Consider the following 19,605-nt stretch of genomic DNA (forward strand, 5'->3'; position numbering starts at 1 on the left):
AACAGTGTGTGGCAACCTTGTGAAGACTTACAGAAAACGTTTGACCTCTGTCATTGCCAACAAAGGATATATTACAAAGTATTGAGATGAAATTTTGTTTCTGACCAAATACTTATTTTCCACCATAATATGCAAATAAAATGTTAAAAAAACAGACAATGTGATTTTCTCGATTTTTTTTCTCAGTTTGTCTCCCATAGTTGAGGTCTACCTATGATGTAAATTTCAGACGCCTCTCATCTTTTTAAGTGGTGGAACTTGCACTATTGCTGACTGACTAAATACTTTTTTGCCCCACTGTATATAAAAAAATAATAATATATATATACATCTATATATATTTTTATTTCTTTTTTATTCATTTTTTATACATTTATCTTTGTCATTTTATTCAATGTTTAAATATTTTTATTTTGGTAAATATTTGTAGCAGATGTATAGTATATACAAAAGACAGATCAAAATATATATAAAAAAAAATATTTATATAGGTAAAATTTATTATAATGTAAAAAAAAAACATATTTGGTATTGCCTCATGTGTATCTAAACTAGTAAAATATCATTATACTTATCCCATATGGTGAATGCCAAAACGAAAAAAAAAAAAATCAAAATGGTAGAACTTTTAGTCTTGGTCACATTGCCTACCCTAAAAAAAATGAACAGGAGATTAGAAAGTCATTTGGACCCCAAAATGATAACGATAAAACCTGCAGCTCATGCTACAAAAAAAAAAGAAAGAAAAAGTTATAACTCCTTGAAGTCGAGAGGGAAAATTTGAAAGCGAAGAAGGACCCAAGGACCCGCACAATCCTGCCGCCAGCCCTGAGGCCAAAGGAGAATTTTGATGGGGTATCGATTACGAAGAGAAGTAGGTTGTCTCAGTGAAAATTTGATTTTTTTTTTTCTAACAATTGCATATCCAAATTATGAATAAGATCTGAATAAGATCGCCACTAATTTTGATTATTCTTTGTATTAAGAGACTATCTAATTCCATATAAAAACTCATTTCAGGCAGATTGCGGCAGCAGGACCAGGTCAACATGGACTACGAGCGAGCAGATGTCAGAATAATTATTACCTATTCTATACTGAGGCCATTATTTAGTCTTGAAATCTAACAAAATAGCTCCCCCTTGTGGTTTTTATAAAATCATAAGTAATATTTACACATTTTTGTCACTGGGATCATGTATCAGACATGTTGTTTAGACAAGTATACATTATTGGTAAAATTCTGCTTTTAAAGGGAATCCGTCTTCAGATTTTTTTGCCACCTAATCTTTCAGCAGCTTAGTGTAGATATAAAGCCCCTGATTCCAGTGATGTGTCACCTACTGGGCTGCTTACTGTAGTTTTGATAAAATAACTTTTATCAGCAGGAGATTATCGCTAGAGGACTAGTAAACCTGCTGCCGTGTAGTCCTCCATATTCATGAACTCTGTATAACCACGCCCCTCAGCACTGATTGGCAAAGTGTACACAGGAAGCTGTCAATCAGTGGTTATATAGAGCTCAGCATTCATAGAACTGCTAGATCTGCGGCAGAGAAAACAAGGATTTTATCAAAACTACAGCAAGAAGCCCAGTAAGTGATATATCAGTGGAATCAGAATCTCTTCCCATATATTATCCTGCTCTGAGATGGAGAGTAAAAGCTGCTGACAGATTCCCTTTAAGACTCTGCCTTCTTCAAGGTTCTGATATATAGTTAACATTAGTTTACTTACGTGAAGAGTAATTAATTTTAATTTTGTTCTAACACTTTTGTCCAGATCTATATATATATATATAATTGTCTAAGGTCCATTTCCGTCTGTTTGTCTGTAACGGAAATCCTGCGTCGCTGATCGGTCGCGCCTGGCCGGCCGCGACCAATCAGCGACAGGCTTTACTATTGATGCTGCCTATGCAGCATCAATAGTAAAAAGATATAATGTTAAAAATAATAAAAAAAATAAAAAATCGTGCTATTCTCACCTTCCGGCGGCCCCCGAAGCCTTCCCCATCCTCGCGATGCTCTCGGCCGCTCCGTTCCCAGTAATGCTTTGCGAAATGACCCCAGATGACATAGGATCACGCGAGACCACTACGTCATCACGCGTTATTGCCGCAAAGCATCACTGGGAACGGACCTGGCGAGAGCATCGCTAACTCCTGGGCTGGATCCGGGGGCCGCCAGAAGGTGAGCATATATAGTAACTATTTTTTATTTTAATTATTTTTTTAACAGGGATATGGTGCCCACACTGCTATATACTACGTGGGCTGAGCTATATACTACGTGGGCTGTGTTATATGCTCCATGGCTGTGCTATATACTACGTGGCTGCTATATACTACATGGCTGTGCTATTCACTACGTGGGCTGTTCCTGTGCTATATACTACGTAGCTGTGCTAGACACTACGTGGGCTGTGCCTGTGCTATATACTATGTGGCTGTGCTATATACTACGTGGCTGTGCTATATACTATATGCACTGTGCTATATACTACGTGGATTGTGCCATATACTACATGGACTGTGCTATATATATTATGTGGGCTGTGTTATATACTATGTGGACTGTACTATATACTACGTGCACTGTGCTATATACTACGTGGGCTGTGTTATACACTATGTGAGCTGCACTATATACTACGTGGGCTGTGTTATATACTACATGGACTGTACTATATACTATGTGGATTGTGCTATATACTATGTGGACTGTGCTGTATACTACATGGCTGTGTTATATACTACGTGGACTGTACTATATACTTCATCGACTGTACAATATACTACGTGGATTATGCTATATACTACATGGACTGTACTATATACTTCGTGGGCTGTGTTGCATACTACGTGGGCTGTGTTAGATACTACATGGCTGTGCTATATGCTATGTGGCTATGCTATATGCTATGTGGGCTGTGTTATATGCTACGTGGCTGTGCTATATACTGCGTGGGCTGTTATATGCTATGTGGCTGTGCTATATGCTACGTGGCTGTGCTATATACTACGTGGGCTGTTATATGCTATGTGGGCTGTGTTATATACTACGTGGGCTGTTATATGCTACATGGCTGTGCTATATGCTATGTGGTTGTGTTATAGGTTACGTGGCTGTGCTATATACTACGTAGCTGTGTTATATACTACGTGGCTGTGCTATATACTATGTGGGCTGTGTTATTTGCTATGTGGCCTGTGTTATATACTACATGGCTGTGTTATATACTACGTGGCTGTGCTATATACTACGTGGGCTGTTATATGCTGCATGGCTGTGCTATATGCTATGTGGTTGTGTTATATGCTACATGGCTGTGCTATATACTACGTGGGCTGTTATATGCTGCATGGCTGTGCTATATGCTATGTGGCTGTGCTATATACTACGTGGCTGTGCTATATACTACGTGGCTGTGTTATATACTATGTGAGCTGTGTTATATGCTATGTGGCCTGTGTTATATACTACGTGGCTGTGTTATATACTATGTGGCTGTGCTATATACTGCGTGGGATGTTATATGCTATGTGGCTGTGCTATATGCTATGTGGCTGTGTTATATACTACGTGGCTGTGCTATATGCTATGTGGGCTGTGCTATATGCAACATTGGCTGTGCTATATGCTACATGGGCTGTTATATGCTACGTTTACGTTTACTGAACAAGTTTTGTCATACATATTCTAGAATACTCGATGTGTTAGAATCGGGCCACCATCTAGTGTTCTAATAACGAGGCAAGCTAAAATAGCCTGGAGAAAAGCCATGGGTTTAGAAGTCACTTACATTCAATTTTTTTTACAGGAATGAAGACAAATTCTCTAATAAAATGATCTGAAAAGTTTAATAACTTTCCATTCCGGATAAAATTATATATAAAAAAGTTTAGTTAAACTTTTCCTTATTACCTTGGAATCGTGCCATGTGATCTGATATCTTTTCAATGTCAGCTGCTCCTGAAACGATCCTATTTTCAAGAACGGGCTCTTCCTATTAAACGTCCAGGTGAGGATATCATAGCCGATATTTGGGTTACCGTAGCTGTCTAGAGTGATATTGTCGACTGTGATGTTCCCATATTTCAGCTCTTGAAGAAGCTTTAAAGAAAAAAAAAAAAGTTTTCTACCACTGTAAGAAAAGATGCAGAATAATATAATGATCTGTTAAAATATAAATTATTAATTAATTTATCAATAACTCAATTGGGATTGTTGAAGGAACTGTCCAGGATGTATATACTGATGGCCTATCTATATGATAGGTAATCGATATCAGATTGGCAGGGGTCCAACACCCTGAATCCCACCGAGCAGCTGCTTGCTGGTTCCATTGCAGCCGAAGGGACACAGAACCAGAACACTGTTGTGGACATTCTATGGTAATGCAGCTCAGTAACCCATTCACTTCAGTGCAGTACCCAAGAATGGATACTATAGTGTATACTGCTTATATCTTGGCTGTAAACAGCTGCTCGGTGATGATACTGGGCGTCGCACCCTACAAATCTGATATTGATGATCTATCCTTAGTATCGGTCGACAATATAGACGTTCTGGAAAACCCCTTTAATAGAGATGATTCCTTCATTCGGGATCTTTATCAATTAGCCAGAACAAAGAGCTGGTTGTAAAAAGTATGTTATACTCTGGAAGACCCATGTAATACTCTATTTGCCCTCTGGGTTTGCTGCAGGGAAATGTAACACTTACTACTAGGTTCTCCAATATCATGCAGCTGATCACTAGAGGTCCTAGCAATAGGGCAATGTGAACAGCTTATTTTCATGGTTACCTGCTAATGAAAATTAATTGTAAAACGTGGTCTTTAATGGTTATTGTGCTACGTGGCCCATTACAGACATTGAATCAATCAATTTCTGGGAAATAGGTCATCAATATGAGTGTAGTGAAAAAGCCCTTTAACAATCACTGTGGATAGGGAGAACAAGGATGGGAGGAAAATACATGTGAGAAGTTTAGATAATAACAAAAACCCATATTCTTCATATATCCATGACGTTACTTTGCCTACAGGTGGTCATAGTAAAGTTTTCCCTAGTTGGTCTACAGATAACGAGTGGTCTCCATCGCTAGGGCATTGTTGATAGATCTTAATCCGATATATTAATGCTACACAAAAATAGTCAGATGTTGATAAATTTTGGAGGCATTGACGCTAATTACTAAAGGTCATGGAGCACTTTGTGACGGTTTACTTTCTTAATTAAGCTAGTACTTACTTGCCACGGAAATATGTTGGACTCATCATATTGCTGGGCATACCTTGGAGCATGGATGCGATTGTGGATAGCTTGAGCTATGAAGTATACAGCAGTATGGACTTGGTAGGCTAGCCTGGGCACCACCGGGTCTTGTAGCATTGTTATGTTCTCGGGGGTCAGCATGCTACATGACTGGCACTGTTCTTGCAGGTCCCAGGTCTCGGATACATACCGGGTGATGTCTCCATTTGCAGAACTGACATTAAGGAGAAGACCCCTTTCCTGTTCTATCTGGTATAATATCTTGCATACATAGTCCTGAAATCCAGATATCACCTTAGTTTTTTCAGTGAACCCAATAACTGTCCCAATGGATTGGATTCCGGACATTTGCTGGATAGTTACATCTTGAGACCACGTTGGACTTGCAATCCAGACCATTTTGACCCGAGTTTTGATGACCACTTTGAGAAAAGCTTGAGCTTCCGATAGACTGGAGAAAACAATGGTGACATTGACTCCAGTCTTCTGGATATCGGTTAGTATTTTTTGCACAGACGTGTTGACGTTAGGGTCACTAATATTTTTTGGTAAGAAGGCTTGATAAGCAATGCAGATGCCGCTTTGGGAAACTGCGGATGTCAACTGGAAGAGTCCGTATTCTCCATATTCATTCCTGCTCGCGATCACCGAGATCCAGTTCCATTGGAATTCCTTAAGGAGCTTCACCATTCCTTGCACTAGTGTTCCTTCACTAGGAATAGTGCGCATGAAGGATGGAAATCTATTCTTGTCTGAAAACCTGTCACTGGTAACCCAATAGCTGATCTGAAAATAGGAAAAAATTAAAGGCATGGAAGTATGAGAACACGATCAAAGTTAATTGCTTTTGTACCAGCTAATTATGATATCTGCACTGAAAAGATTGGAAATTTAGATTGATTTTAACCTGCTCGCATTCATAGAATCCTAGAATGTTAGAGTTGGACGGGACCTCCAGGGTCATCGTATCCAACCCCCTGCTCAATGCAGGACTCACTAAACCATCCCAGACAGATGTCTACAGCTAAACTGGTTCAGAGACAAAAACAGTTGAACGTAACTAATATTGTGGTGCCGAAAATGAACATGATGCTTACATTTCCTGCTTGGCTATAATTTACCAGATCCAGAGGCGGTTCTAATGACTTAGGACACCTTTCATGCAGGCTTATAAAAAAATTGCGTCTTTATTATTTCACATCATTATTGCATTGTTAGTAGAGCGTCTACTGCATCCTCTATTCAGTCTATTGAGCCTTCTAATAGGTTATTGGTGATGTATACCATAAGAAATAAACCATAGTGGCGAACTGGCTCCAAAGTCAACAGCAAATTAGGATTAATTGGGATGTCTTACCCGAGATCTCAGAACCCAATTTTTGATAAAAAAAAAAAAAAAGAAAAACATAAGGGTGTATACAGGCACATCGTGATCTAAGCATCTGTAGTCGTGCCCTTGAAGAGAAGAGGTCCAATCCCTTTATTTTGACACTTTTTGCTCTGGGGTTACAGCCATCATTGTAGAGTTGACCCTACAGTTCCCTCTGCTATGTGTAATGGTCTTGTCTGACCGTGGAGGAACATGGTCTGATCATACCACATCTCCTGGGCAGGGGAGGAAGCAAAAGAGTATACAGACAGGACAGCACAAGATTACAGCTGATTTTTTCATGTGAGGTAAAGAATTTCCCTGCCTGTTTAAAAAAAAAAAAAGTTTTACCTCAAATAAAGAAATATTTGTGATCCTGTGCTGTCCTGTCTGTATACTCTTTTGCTTCCTCCTCTGCCCAGGAGCTGTGGTATGATCAGACCATGTCCCTGTACGGTCACACACTACCATTACACAGGACACAGCAGGGGCACATTTATAAGATTATCTCACCACAGGAACATTTTATTTACACACATCCAGTTGTGGAAATTATTATTATTCCAAGATCTATTGATTAAAATTAACGTTGCTAGTGGGACAACCCCCTTAAGGTCAATAGCTCTAGTATCCCTCAACAAACTCATGATGCAAACCCTATATACTTTTATGACAAAGTACTGGGGGGGAAATATGTATCACTGAGATTATTAGCTTCAGTGATATGCACCTAGTAAAATACTGCAGCACATTGAGTGCTGAGATGGGTTAATCGGCCATGTTAAGGGCTAGGTTTAGTGAACAGCTGTAGAGTGGATTGGAGGCTGTTCATCATATCCTCACCCCAGAGTGTGGTTTAGAAGGTAAATAGTCAGCCTTCTGAATCCATTGAGGGTTCGGTGTGCCTGGAGCACCAGAGCGGAGTTTATGGGAAAGGGAGCTGAACCTTGTTTACGCTGGGTGGGCGGCTCCCCAAAGCCACATGGACTGTGATATGTTATTTTTTATTTTCCCGTTATGCCAGAAAGGTCGTGTTTATTTTTACTGAACTTTGCACTGGTTTATGCCTTACATTTTAAATAAACCAGTAGAAGACTACAAACGTTCCTTTGTCTATCTCTGCGAGCAGCCGAGTGAGCCGATCTACCACACCTTCTACCAGAAATGTATTGTGAGTTGACAACTCCCAATGAACCACATTATAATTATTAAAAAAAAAAAGCACATAAAGATAAAAGTAAATGTGTGCCTACCTGGGGTAAGTAGAAGAAGCTGAACAACTTTCCAGTAGCAACAACCATGTCTGATGTGGATGGTCCGACCACAGCCACGATTTTTGTCTTGTAATCAGTGTAATTGCAGAGGACCTTGATCTCAGACTCATTTCTTTCAGTGAGAAACCGAAACGCTGCCCGTTGGATGATTTCTACATCATTACAGGTGTCATAAATTTCATAGCCCAGGCTGACGTTGGGCAGGATCAAGCTGCTGTTGTTAATTTCATCTATAGTAAACTTCATGGCAAGAAGTGCCATGAACTCATGGGCGTTAAAGCTGTAAAAAAGAGACACGATATTACTATAATCTGACTTGTTCTTCACAGTGTCCACAACAATTGTTGAAATGCATCCTAAATGGTAGATAATGATGGTGGTAAAGTGTTATAAATAGACAAGGAAATCAGAAGATGTTGCCCTTGTCTGATGTTCGATCCCCCACCCAAAATATAGCTTTTGAAATTTGCCAGTTCTATTTGTACTATTTAGGAGGACACAATAGAAGGAACAGTGAAGAGCATCCTGTAGAGATGAGCGAATCTTTCCAAATTGGAAATTGCAAACTATAGTATGTTTTTCCAGTTGACCTGAAAAGACATTTATAAGGCTGGGTTCACATTGCGTTGAACCCGTCCGTTAGACGGACTACGTTACACCGCGGCATAACGCGGGGTAACGTAGTGCGTTAACGCCGCCATTGAATCCAATGGCGGTCGCATCACTAGCGCACGCCCACAATGGGCGTGCGCTAGCGATGTGCCGTCATTGAGTGACGGACCCTGAGATGCGGGCTGCAGCGTTTCCGGGTCCGTCACCGCTAGCGCAGATAGAGCTAGCAGATGCTCTATCTGCGCTAGCGCGCTGCCATACCAGCACTTGCGTTAACAGCACTCCATTAACATATGTGTTGAACGGGCTGCTGTTAACGCAATGTGAACCCAGCCTAACCCTCTGAGGTCTCTTAGGACTGTATCCAATCCTTTTCCAATAATGTCAAAGTGACTTTAACAAATACGACTATGGGTAAATGAGTGCTGACTGCTGTGTTGTCACACACTATATGTAATGTTTATTCAGTGTTTTATAGCTTTCTTTCCCAATCTCTGTTGATAAGCTGTGACGTCTTCTCACTGTCCAGATTCATCTAAAAATAGCTGCTGCATTACTTGCCTCTGCTTTTATACTGGCTATAATAATTCTCCTAAATTGCTTGCGCTATACCATGTGATGGAATAGCTCTATGGCATTGTGGGGAATTCCGCCCAGCTATACATTAGGTCATGAGAGCCTTTTTTGGCTAATCTAATCTTTTGCAATGTGTAAAATGGTGGCTGAACTTTTTTACATCTTGCACAAATCAAATCATAGATTAGTTGATTTCGACAGGTTCAACAAATTTCTAAAAATTCAACACCAATTTGATTCGGATCATATCAATTTGCTCGTCTTTATCTGCTTTACCTCTGCCCACTGTTGGCACATCACGGGAAATACAGCTGTGGATGTTATTTGGGCCACGTTCACATGCCCTGGATTTAATCAGAATTTTGGTGTGGATTTCATGGACTTTGGAGTTTCGAGACTCAGCTGCAGATTACTGTTGTGATGGCAAATCTGCGCCGTAGTGCATAGCCTAGCAGTTGTCCCAATTTAGTAAATTATCCCCTATTTCTCATTGGGACCCCACACTCATCGTGAGATTAGGGCTTTGAAGTGACCTATTTGAATGGAGCAATGACACCACCACTCCTGTGAGTAGATGATGACTTGGGACAACCTCTATAAAGAGAATTTATTTATAACATGCTGATGTAAGTAAAGTGAGTAAAATAAAAAAAAGGGAAGGTGACAGACAGTGAAATCCAAAAAACTTGATGCAATTATACAATGTATAATTAATAATACAAAACGAGTGATTTTCCCTCAAAGCAATTGTGCCTTCCAATCCAAAATTAGAAGTGGACTTCTGACTCCTTATATTAGTTGAATATGTAGGTTGTCTCATCAAGACAAGCGTTGTCAATGGTACTGTGAATTGGTTCACTATTTATGTACACACATGTGCAGTGTCTATATATATATATATATAAATATATATATATATATACAGTGGGGCAAAAAAGTATTTAGTCAGTCAGCAATAGTGCAAGTTCCACCACTTAAAAAGATGAGAGGCGTCTGTAATTTACATCATAGGTAGACCTCAACTATGGGAGACAAACTGAGAAAAAAAAATCCAGAAAATCACATTGTCTGTTTTTTTAACATTTTATTTGCATATTATGGTGGAAAATAAGTATTTGGTCAGAAACAAACAATCAAGATTTCTGGCTCTCACAGACCTGTAACTTCTTCTTTAAGAGTCTCCTCTTTCCTCCACTCATTACCTGTAGTAATGGCACCTGTTTAAACTTGTTATCAGTATAAAAAGACACCTGTGCACACCCTCAAACAGTCTGACTCCAAACTCCACTATGGTGAAGACTAGAGTTGAGCGACCTTGACCTTTTTAGAGTCGAGCCGGGTTTCGCGAAACCCGACTATCTCAAAAGTCGGGTCGAGTGAAATCGGCCGATTATGGCGAAAAGTCGGGATCGACCGAAACACGAAACCCAATGCAAGTCAATGGGGCAGCATAGTCGGCAGTGAGTGGGGGCCAGGAAAACACCTAGAGTGCCCATTTTAATGTCAAAACCATCCATTCTTCTTAATGAAGCTTGTCAAGCGTAATTTACCTTATAATAATTGGAAGGCATTTGAAATTGGGGGTCATTTGGCTAAAGTTGTGGTGGGTAGGGCTGGTTCAAGTAATTAGTGGGCCCAGGAAATCTGGACCACGTCACGGCAGTGGAGCAGGGAGAGGTAAGTATTTCAACTTTGCAAGTGCTGTGAACCTGAGCAAGCAGGGGGGGCCCACTCGTTGGCATTGGCACTGGCACAGGGCCCCTCAAAGTACAGCGGTGTGTTTGCACAGCGGGGGCGCCTCCCACCGGCAGCAACACTTTTGCGTACTATGAGAGGCCCTGTGCCAGTGACGTCGCCAACTAGTATTCCTCCCCCCACCTGATGAAGGAACCTGCACTTTCATCTGCACCTTCCTCTTTGTCCCCGTGTAAGGTGGTATGGTATGCGGGAAGAGCAACCTGACTTTCAGCAGGGTCACAATGTTGTTGTGTAGCATGCACGGGGAATGTTGCGTTATGGGTCAATGTACCAGCAGACTCATCTATCACTGGCTGGGCAATGGGCAGGATGAGGAGGAAACACAGATATAGGCCCAAAGAATAAAGTGGGCTAAATGCAGTTCAAAATTGGTAACACAGGAATAACCAGGGGGCATTGCAGTGGAGGACAACTGGAATGAGAGGCTGACACAGAGAGTAGGGCCAAATCAGTAAGTAGTCGAAATGCAGTTCAAAATTGGCAACCGTAGTAAACAGGCGGCACAGCTTTGTTCAGTGGAGGAGAACAGCAAGGAGTGGCAGACACCGATAGTAGGCCCCAACCCAACTAGTAGGCCAAATGCAGTCTAACATTAACAACTACTTAACGAGAGCCTGAAAATGGAATTTCAGGACAGGAAACCAGGAGAACAGCAAGGAGTGGCAGACACCGATAGTAGGCCCCAAACCAACTAGTACGCCAAATGCAGTTGTTCCATTTAACCACAATTTAATGAGAGCCTGAAGATAGAAGCTCAGGAAAGGCAACCTGGGGAACACCTTGGAGTGTAACACACCATCTCTCTCCACCCCATACCCATTTTGTAGGCCTAATGCAGTGTACTTTTCTACAACTACTAAACGAGAGTCGGAAGACCGAAGCAATGGCAAGGAAACCTGGGGAACACCTTGGAGTGTAACACACCATCTCTCTCCACCCCATACCCAATTTGTAGGCCTAATGCAGTGTAGTTTCCAAGAACTACTAAACGAGAGCCGGAAGATCGAAGCTCAGGAAAGGCAACCTGGGGAACACCTTGGAGTGTAACACACCCTCTCTCTACACCCCATACCCAATTTGAAGGCCTAATGCAGTGTAGTTTCCAAGAACTGCTAAACGAGAGCCGGAAGATCGAAGCTCACGAAAGGCAACCTGGGGAACACCTTGGAGTGTAACACACCCTCTCTCTACACCCCATACCCAATTTGAAGGCCTAATGCAGCGTAGTTTCCAACAACTACTAAACGAGAGCCGGAAGATCGAAGCTCAGGAAAGGCAACCTGGGGAACACCTTGGAGTGTAACAAACCCTCTCTCTACACCACGGAAGGGCTGATTCTTAGGAAGGAAGGCTGTTGGAAATAAGCATTGCGCGTCCGAGGGTGATTATATTCTTATTAGGTATATACTCACCCTCGGACGCGCCCTGCTTCTTTATTTGGAATGAATGTTTATTTGCAATGTGGTGTTGACTTTCTCTATTATTTTGGTAATTAATGATTTTATTATTTTCATTGTTTTGCATCTTCTCGGCAATAATATAAAGAAGACGCGACAGGACAACACTCGGTGGATGCCATATCTGTGTTTTCAATTTAAAAAACCTTTCAGTTAAATACTTGCAGGATAAAGTAATTGTAGCTGGTGGCCATTTTTAGTACTGTACCAGATTTTAGTTGTGTGTTTGTTTTTAATGTTAAAATGTCTGCATTTGATATCTCACCAGTATTTTCTTTTTTATAAGCAAAATACTTTTTTTTTTATTTTATGATGTTGGTTCAAGGGGTACACGGGCAGCAGTAGACAGGTCAGTGTAGGCCTAGTGGAAGGAGGGACCGCAGACAGGCTTCGAAGCCCTAACATAATAAATTGGGCTGCCTGTAGGCAGTTTAAAATTGGTTCCAGGGGAACACGGGCAGCAGTAGACAGGTCAGTGGAGGCCTAGTGGAAGGAGGGACCGCAGACAGGCTTCGAAGCCCTAACATAATAAATTGGGCTGCCTGTAGGCAATTTAAAATTGGCTCCAGGGGAACACGGGCAGCAGTAGACAGGTAAGTGGAGGCCTAGTGGAAGGAGTGACGGCAGACAGGCATCAAAGGCCTAACATAATAAAATGGGCTGGCTGTAGGCAATTTAAAATTGGTTCCAGGGGAACACGGGCAGCAGTAGACAGGTCAGTGGAGGCCTAGTGGAAGGAGTGACGGCAGACAGGCATCAAAGGCCTAACATCATAACATTGGGCTGTTGGCAATTTAAAATTGGTTCCAGGGGTACACGGGCAACAGTGGTCTGGTCAGTGGAAGTCTAGTGGAAGGAGTGATGGCAGACAGGCATCAAAGGCCTAACATAATAACATTTGGCTGTTGGCAATTTAAAATTGGTTCCAGGGGTACACGGGCAACAGTGGTCTGGTCAGTGGAAGTCTAGTGGAAGGAGTGACGGCAGACAGGCTAAGAAGGCCTAACATAACAAAATTGGGCTGGCTGTAGGCAAGTTTAAATTGGTTCCAGGGGAACACGGCCAGCAGTGGCCTGGTCAGTGTAGTAGTTGTAGAAAGAACGGACCGCAGACAGGCTTCGAAGGCCTAACATAACAAAAATGTCAAAACAATGGTATTGTCAGTGCCAGGCATTGAAGGATGTCAGCGCATAGACTAAACATTGGTGAAGCTGTGAGAGATAATTTTGCTAGTGGTAGAGCACTGTTTGAGCTGGGGGGGGGGAACTGTCTTGTGGCCGGCGGTACAGGCCCAGGGCCCCTCATATTACAATGGTGTGTCTGACGTTGGGTGCGCACCACCACCGCCAGAGACACTTTATTGTACTATGAGGGACCCAGTGGCAGTGCCGTCGACCAAAAGCGGGCACACCCACCTCTTCAGACAAACAGCACTCTCACGGGTGCTGGCGCAAAGTGGCGATACCACGGCCCCGTGTGGGGAGTTTGGCCATTTTGTTAGGAGTAAACATGTCGTATGCTGGACAATCAGGTGCAGAAAATTACGAGATTGGAAAAGTCATTCAGAAGAGTCCACAGGCAAGACCTTTTCATAGGAAAGTTAGGTGTCAGCCGGGCAAGGTGGGGCAAAAGATTTCGAAATCCAGTTGTGGTTCATTTTAATGAAGGTTAGATCATCTACATTTTGGGTAGCCAGACGAGTCCTTTTTTCAGTTAGTATTGAACCTGCAGCACTGAATACTCTTTCTGATAGGACACTAGCTGCCGGGCAAGCAAGCTCCTGCAATGCATATTCTGCCAATTCTGGCCAGGTGTCTAATTTGGATGCCCAGTAATCAAATGGGAATGACGGTTGAGGGAGAACGTCGATAAGGGATGAAAAATAGTTTATAACCATACTGGACAAATGTTGTCTCCTGTCACTTTGAATTGATGCTGCAGTACCTGTCCTGTCTGCGGTCATAGCAAAATCACTCCACAACCTGGTCAGAAAACCCCTCTGGCCAACGCCACTTCTGATTTCTGCCCCTCTAACACCTCTGGTCTGCTGGTCCCTGGAGCTCGTGTGAGAACGATCACGGGCGCTGTGTGCAGGGAATGCCAGAAGCAAACGGTCAACAAGAGTTGATTGTTTTGTTGCTAATATTAGTTCCAAGTTCTCATGTGGCATAATATTTTGCAATTTGCCTTTATAGCGAGGATCAAGGAGGCAGGCCAACCAGTAATCGTCATCGTTCATCATTTTTGTAATGCGTGTGTCCCTTTTGAGGATACGCAAGGCATAATCCGCCATGTGGGCCAAAGTTCCAGTTGTCAAATCTGCGGTTGTGCTTGGTTGAGGGGCAGTTGCAGGCAAATCTACGTCACTTGTGTCCCTCAAAAAACCAGAACCCGGCCTTGCCACGCCACCAATTTCCAATGACCCCGGGAAAGCTTCCTCATTAAAAATATACTCATCCCCATCATCCTCCTCATCCTCCACCTCCTCTTCGCCCGCTACCTCGTCCTGTACACTGCCCTGACCAGACAATGGCTGACTGTCATCAAGGCTTTCCTCTTCCTCTGGTGCAGACGCCTGATCCTTTATGTGCGTCAAACTTTGCATCAGCAGACACATTAGGGGGATGCTCATGCTTATTATGGCGTTGTCTGCACTAACCAGCCGTGTGCATTCCTCAAAACACTGAAGGACTTGACACATGTCTTGAATCTTCGACCACTGCACACCTGACAACTCCATGTCTGCCATCCTACTGCCTGCCCGTGTATGTGTATCCTCCCACAAAAACATAACAGCCCGCCTTTGTTCGCACAGTCTCTGAAGCATGTGCAGTGTTGAGTTCCACCTTGTAACAATGTCTATGATTAGGCGATGCTGGGGAAGGTTCAAAGAACGCTGATAGGTTTGCATACGGCTGGAGTGTACAGGCGAACGGCGGATATGTGCGCAAAGTCCACGCACTTTGAGGAGCAGGTCGGATAACCCCGGATAACTTTTCAGGAAGCACTGCACCACCAGGTTTAAGGTGTGAGCCAGGCAAGGAATGTGTTTCAGTTGGGAAAGGGAGATGGCAGCCATGAAATTCCTTCCGTTATCACTCACTACCTTGCCTGCCTCAAGATCTACAGTGCCCAGCCACGACTGCGTTTCTTGCTGCAAGAACTTGGACAGAACTTCCGCGGTGTGTCTGTTGTCGCCCAAACACTTCATAGCCAATACAGCCTGCTGACGTTTGCCAGTAGCTGCCCCATAATGGGAGACCTGGTGTGCAACAGTGGCAGCTGCGGATGGAGTGGTTGTGCGACTGCGGTCTGTGGACGAGCTCTCGCTTCTGCAGGAGGACGAGGAGGAGGAGGAGGAGGAGGGGGTGCGAACGGCTACAGCCAACTGTTTCCTAGACCGTGGGCTAGGCAGAACTGTCCCAAACTTGCTGTCCCCTGTGGACCCTGAATCCACCACATTTACCCAGTGTGCCGTGATGGACACGTAACGTCCCTGGCCATGCCTACTGGTCCATGCATCTGTTGTCAGGTGCACCTTTGTGCTCACAGATTGCCTGAGTGCATGGACGATGCGCTCTTTAACATGCTGGTGGAGGGCTGGGATGGCTTTTCTGGAAAAAAAGTGTCGACTGGGTAGCTCGTAGCGTGGTACAGCGTAGTCCATCAGGTCTTTGAAAGCTTCGCTTTCAACTAACCGGTAGGGCATCATCTCTAACGAGATTAGTCTAGCTATGTGTGCGTTCAAACCCTGTGTACGCGGATGCGAGGCTAAGTACTTCCTTTTTCTAACCATAGTCTCATGTAGGGTGAGCTGGACTGGAGAGCTGGAGATCGTGGAACTAGCGGGGGTGCCGGTGGACATGGCAGACTGAGAGACGGTGGGAGATGGTATTGTTGCCGCCGATGCCCTAGATGCAGTGTTTCCTACTACAAAACTGGAGATTCCCTGACCCTGACTGCTTTGGCCTGGCAAAGAAACCTGCACAGATACTGCAGGTGGTGCAGAAAATGGTGGCCCTACACTGCCTGAAGGGATGTTGCGTTGCTGACTAGCTTCATTGGCCGAGGGTGCTACAACCTTAAGGGACGTTTGGTAGTTAGTCCAAGCTTGCAAATGCATGGTGGTTAAATGTCTATGCATGCAACTTGTATTGAGACTTTTCAGATTCTGCCCTCTGCTTAAGGTAGTTGAACATTTTTGACAGATTACTTTGTGCTGATCAATTGGATGTTGTTTAAAAAAATGCCAGACTGCACTCTTTCTAGCATCGGATACCTTTTCAGGCATTGCAGACTGAGCTTTAACCGGATGGCCACGCTGTCCTCCAACAGGTTTTGACTTTGCCACGCGTTTTGGCCAAGATACGGGCCCGGCAGATGGAACCTGTTGCGATGTTGATGCCTGCTGCGGCCCCTCCTCCTCCGCTTCAGAACTGCTGCCGCCTGCACCCTGTTCCCCCAATGGCTGCCAATCGGGGTCAAGAACTGGGTCATCTATTACCTCTTCTTGTAGCTCGTGTGCAACTTCGTCTGTGTCACCGTGTCGGTCGGTGGTATAGCGTTCGTGATGGGGCAACATAGTCTCATCAGGGTCTGATTCTTGATCAGCACCCTGCGATGGCAATGTTGTGGTCTGAGTCAAAGGACCAGCATAGTAGTCTGGCTGTGGCTGTGCGTCAGTGCACTCCATGTCAGATTCAACTTGTAATGGGCATGGACTGTTAACTGCTTCACTTTCTAAGCCAGGGACGGTATGTGTAAAGAGCTCCATGGAGTAACCCGTTGTGTCGCCTGCTGCATTCTTCTCTGTTGTTGTTTTTGCTGAAGAGGACAAGGAAGCGACTTGTCCCTGACCGTGAACATCCACTAACGATGCGCTGCTTTTACTTTTACCAGTTTCACGAGAGGAGGCAAAAGAGCTAGAGGCTGAGTCAGCAAGATAAGCCAAAACTTGCTCTTGCTGCTCCGGCTTTAAAAGCGGTTTTCCTAATCCCAGAAAAGGGAGCGTTCGAGGCCTTGTGTAGCCAGACGACGAACCTGGCTCCACAGCTCCAGACTTAGGTGCAATATTTTTTTTCCCACGACCACCTGATGCTCCACCACTACCACTACCCTCATTACCAGCTGACAATGAACGCCCCCGGCCACGACCTCTTCCACCAGACTTCCTCATTGTTTTAAAAACGTTACCAAACGAACGGTATTTGTTGCTGTCACACAACTTACACGGTGAGCTATAACTTCAGTATGATTTAGCTACCCCTTTACAGGTGAGTGAGACCACAACGAAAATCAGCCACAATGTTACACACTCTGTTGTTGTTGGCAACAAATGAGATGGCACACACGCAGGACTGTCACTGAAGCGCAAATGTAAATATTTATCTCCCACTGATTTGTGTTTGTTTTTTTTTAAAGTTAGACTTCAGAAAAAAAAAAATTAAAAAAAAATTATTTTTTACAGAAGAATTTATAAAACAAATAAAATGAAATGATTGTTTCAGGGAGAATTTAGGAAAAAAAAAAAAAAGGCTTTGTAGGGCCCACTGAGTGAGAGAGGACGCACACAGGAGTCAGGAGTGGCACACAAGCCCAGAGGCCAATATTAATCTCCCACCGATTGATTTAGTTATTTTTTTTGGTAGATTTTGGAACCCAAATCAAGCAAAAAAATTAATAGGCTTTCTATGGCCCACAATTGGGGAGAGAGAGAGAGATGGCACACCCAGGAGTCAAGACTGGCACACAAGCAGAAGGGGCAATATGAATCTCCCACAGATTTTTTTTTTTTTTTTTTTTTTCAGGGAGACTTGAGAGAAAAAAAAATACAAAAAAATGATTTTTTTCAGGAATAATTTAGAAACCAAAGAAAATAAAATGATTGTTTCAGGGAGAATTTAGAAAACAAATAAAACAAAAAATAGGCTTTCTAGGGCCCACTGAGTGACAGATGACGCACACAGGAGTCAGGAGTGGCACACAAGCCCAGAGGCCAATATTAATCTCCCACTGATTGATTTAGTTATTTTTTTTGGTAGATTTTGGAACCCAAATCAAGCAAAAAAATTTATAGGCTTTCTATGGCCCACAATTGGGGAGAGAGAGAGAGATGGCACACCCAGGAGTCAAGACTGGCACACAAGCAGAAGGGGCAATATGAATCTCCCACAGATTTTTTTTTTTTTTTTCAGGGAGACTTTAGAGAAAAAAAAATACAAAAAAAATGATTTTTTTCAGGAATAATTTAGAAACCAAAGAAAATAAAATGATTTTTTCAGGGAGAATTTAGAAAACAAATAAAACAAAAAATAGGCTTTCTAGGGCCCACTGAGTGACAGATGACGCACACAGGAGTCAGGAGTGGCACACAAGCCCAGAGGCCAATATTAATCTCCCACTGATTGATTTAGTTATTTTTTTTGGTAGATTTTGGAACCCAAATCAAGCAAAAAAATTAATAGGCTTTCTATGGCCCACAATTGGGGAGAGAGAGAGAGATGGCACACCCAGGAGTCAAGACTGGCACACAAGCAGAAGGGGCAATATGAATCTCCCACAGATTTTTTTTTTTTTTTTTTTTTTTTTCAGGGAGACTTTAGAGAAAAAAAAATACAAAAAAAATGATTTTTTTCAGGAATAATTTAGAAACCAAAGAAAATAAAATTATTTTTTCAGGGAGAATTTAGAAAACAAATAAAACAAAAAATAGGCTTTCTAGGGCCCACTGAGTGACAGATGACGCTCACAGGAGTCAGGAGTGGCACACAAGCCCAGAGGCCAATATTAATCTCCCACTGATTGATTTAGTGATTTTTTTTGGTAGATTTTGGAACCCAAATCAAGCAAAAAAATTAATAGGCTTTCTATGGCCCACTATTTGTGAGAGAGATGGCACGCTCAGGACTGGCACACAAGCCCAGAGGCCAATATTAATCTCCCATTTTTTTTTTTTTCCAGGGAAAATTTATAAACCCAATAAAAAAAATAATAATAAATAGGCTTTCTATGGCCCACTATCTGAGAGAGAGAGATGGCACGCTTAGGACTGGCACACAAGCCCAAAGGCCAATATTAATCTCCCACTGATTGATTGATTGATTTTTTCAGGTAGAATTATGAACCCAAATCAACCAAAAAAATAAATAGGCTTTCTATGGCCCACTATTTGTGAGAGAGATGGCACGCTCAGGACTGGCACACAAGCCCAGAGGCCAATATTAATCTCCCACTTTTTTTTTTTTCCAGGGAAAATTTATAAACCCAATAAAATAATAA

At 42.8% G+C, this 19,605-nt stretch overlaps 1 protein-coding gene across 1 annotated transcript in view; it reads right to left on the minus strand.

The window, feature by feature from the left end:
• The window catches only part of LOC138652098 (taste receptor type 1 member 3-like), a 38,140-nt gene that overhangs the window by 8,725 nt on the left and 9,810 nt on the right, over positions 1 to 19,605 (minus strand). The window contains exons 2-4 of the mRNA XM_069742834.1: positions 7,904 to 8,204; positions 5,258 to 6,067; positions 3,927 to 4,115 (exon numbers count right to left, since the gene is read on the minus strand). Coding sequence (XP_069598935.1) covers positions 3,927 to 4,115; positions 5,258 to 6,067; positions 7,904 to 8,204 — 1,300 coding nt within the window. The remainder of the gene's footprint in view (positions 1 to 3,926; positions 4,116 to 5,257; positions 6,068 to 7,903; positions 8,205 to 19,605) is intronic.

Source organism: Ranitomeya imitator, chromosome 10 (genome assembly GCF_032444005.1).
Source record: "Ranitomeya imitator isolate aRanImi1 chromosome 10, aRanImi1.pri, whole genome shotgun sequence".
NCBI classification, from domain to species: domain Eukaryota; kingdom Metazoa; phylum Chordata; class Amphibia; order Anura; family Dendrobatidae; genus Ranitomeya; species Ranitomeya imitator.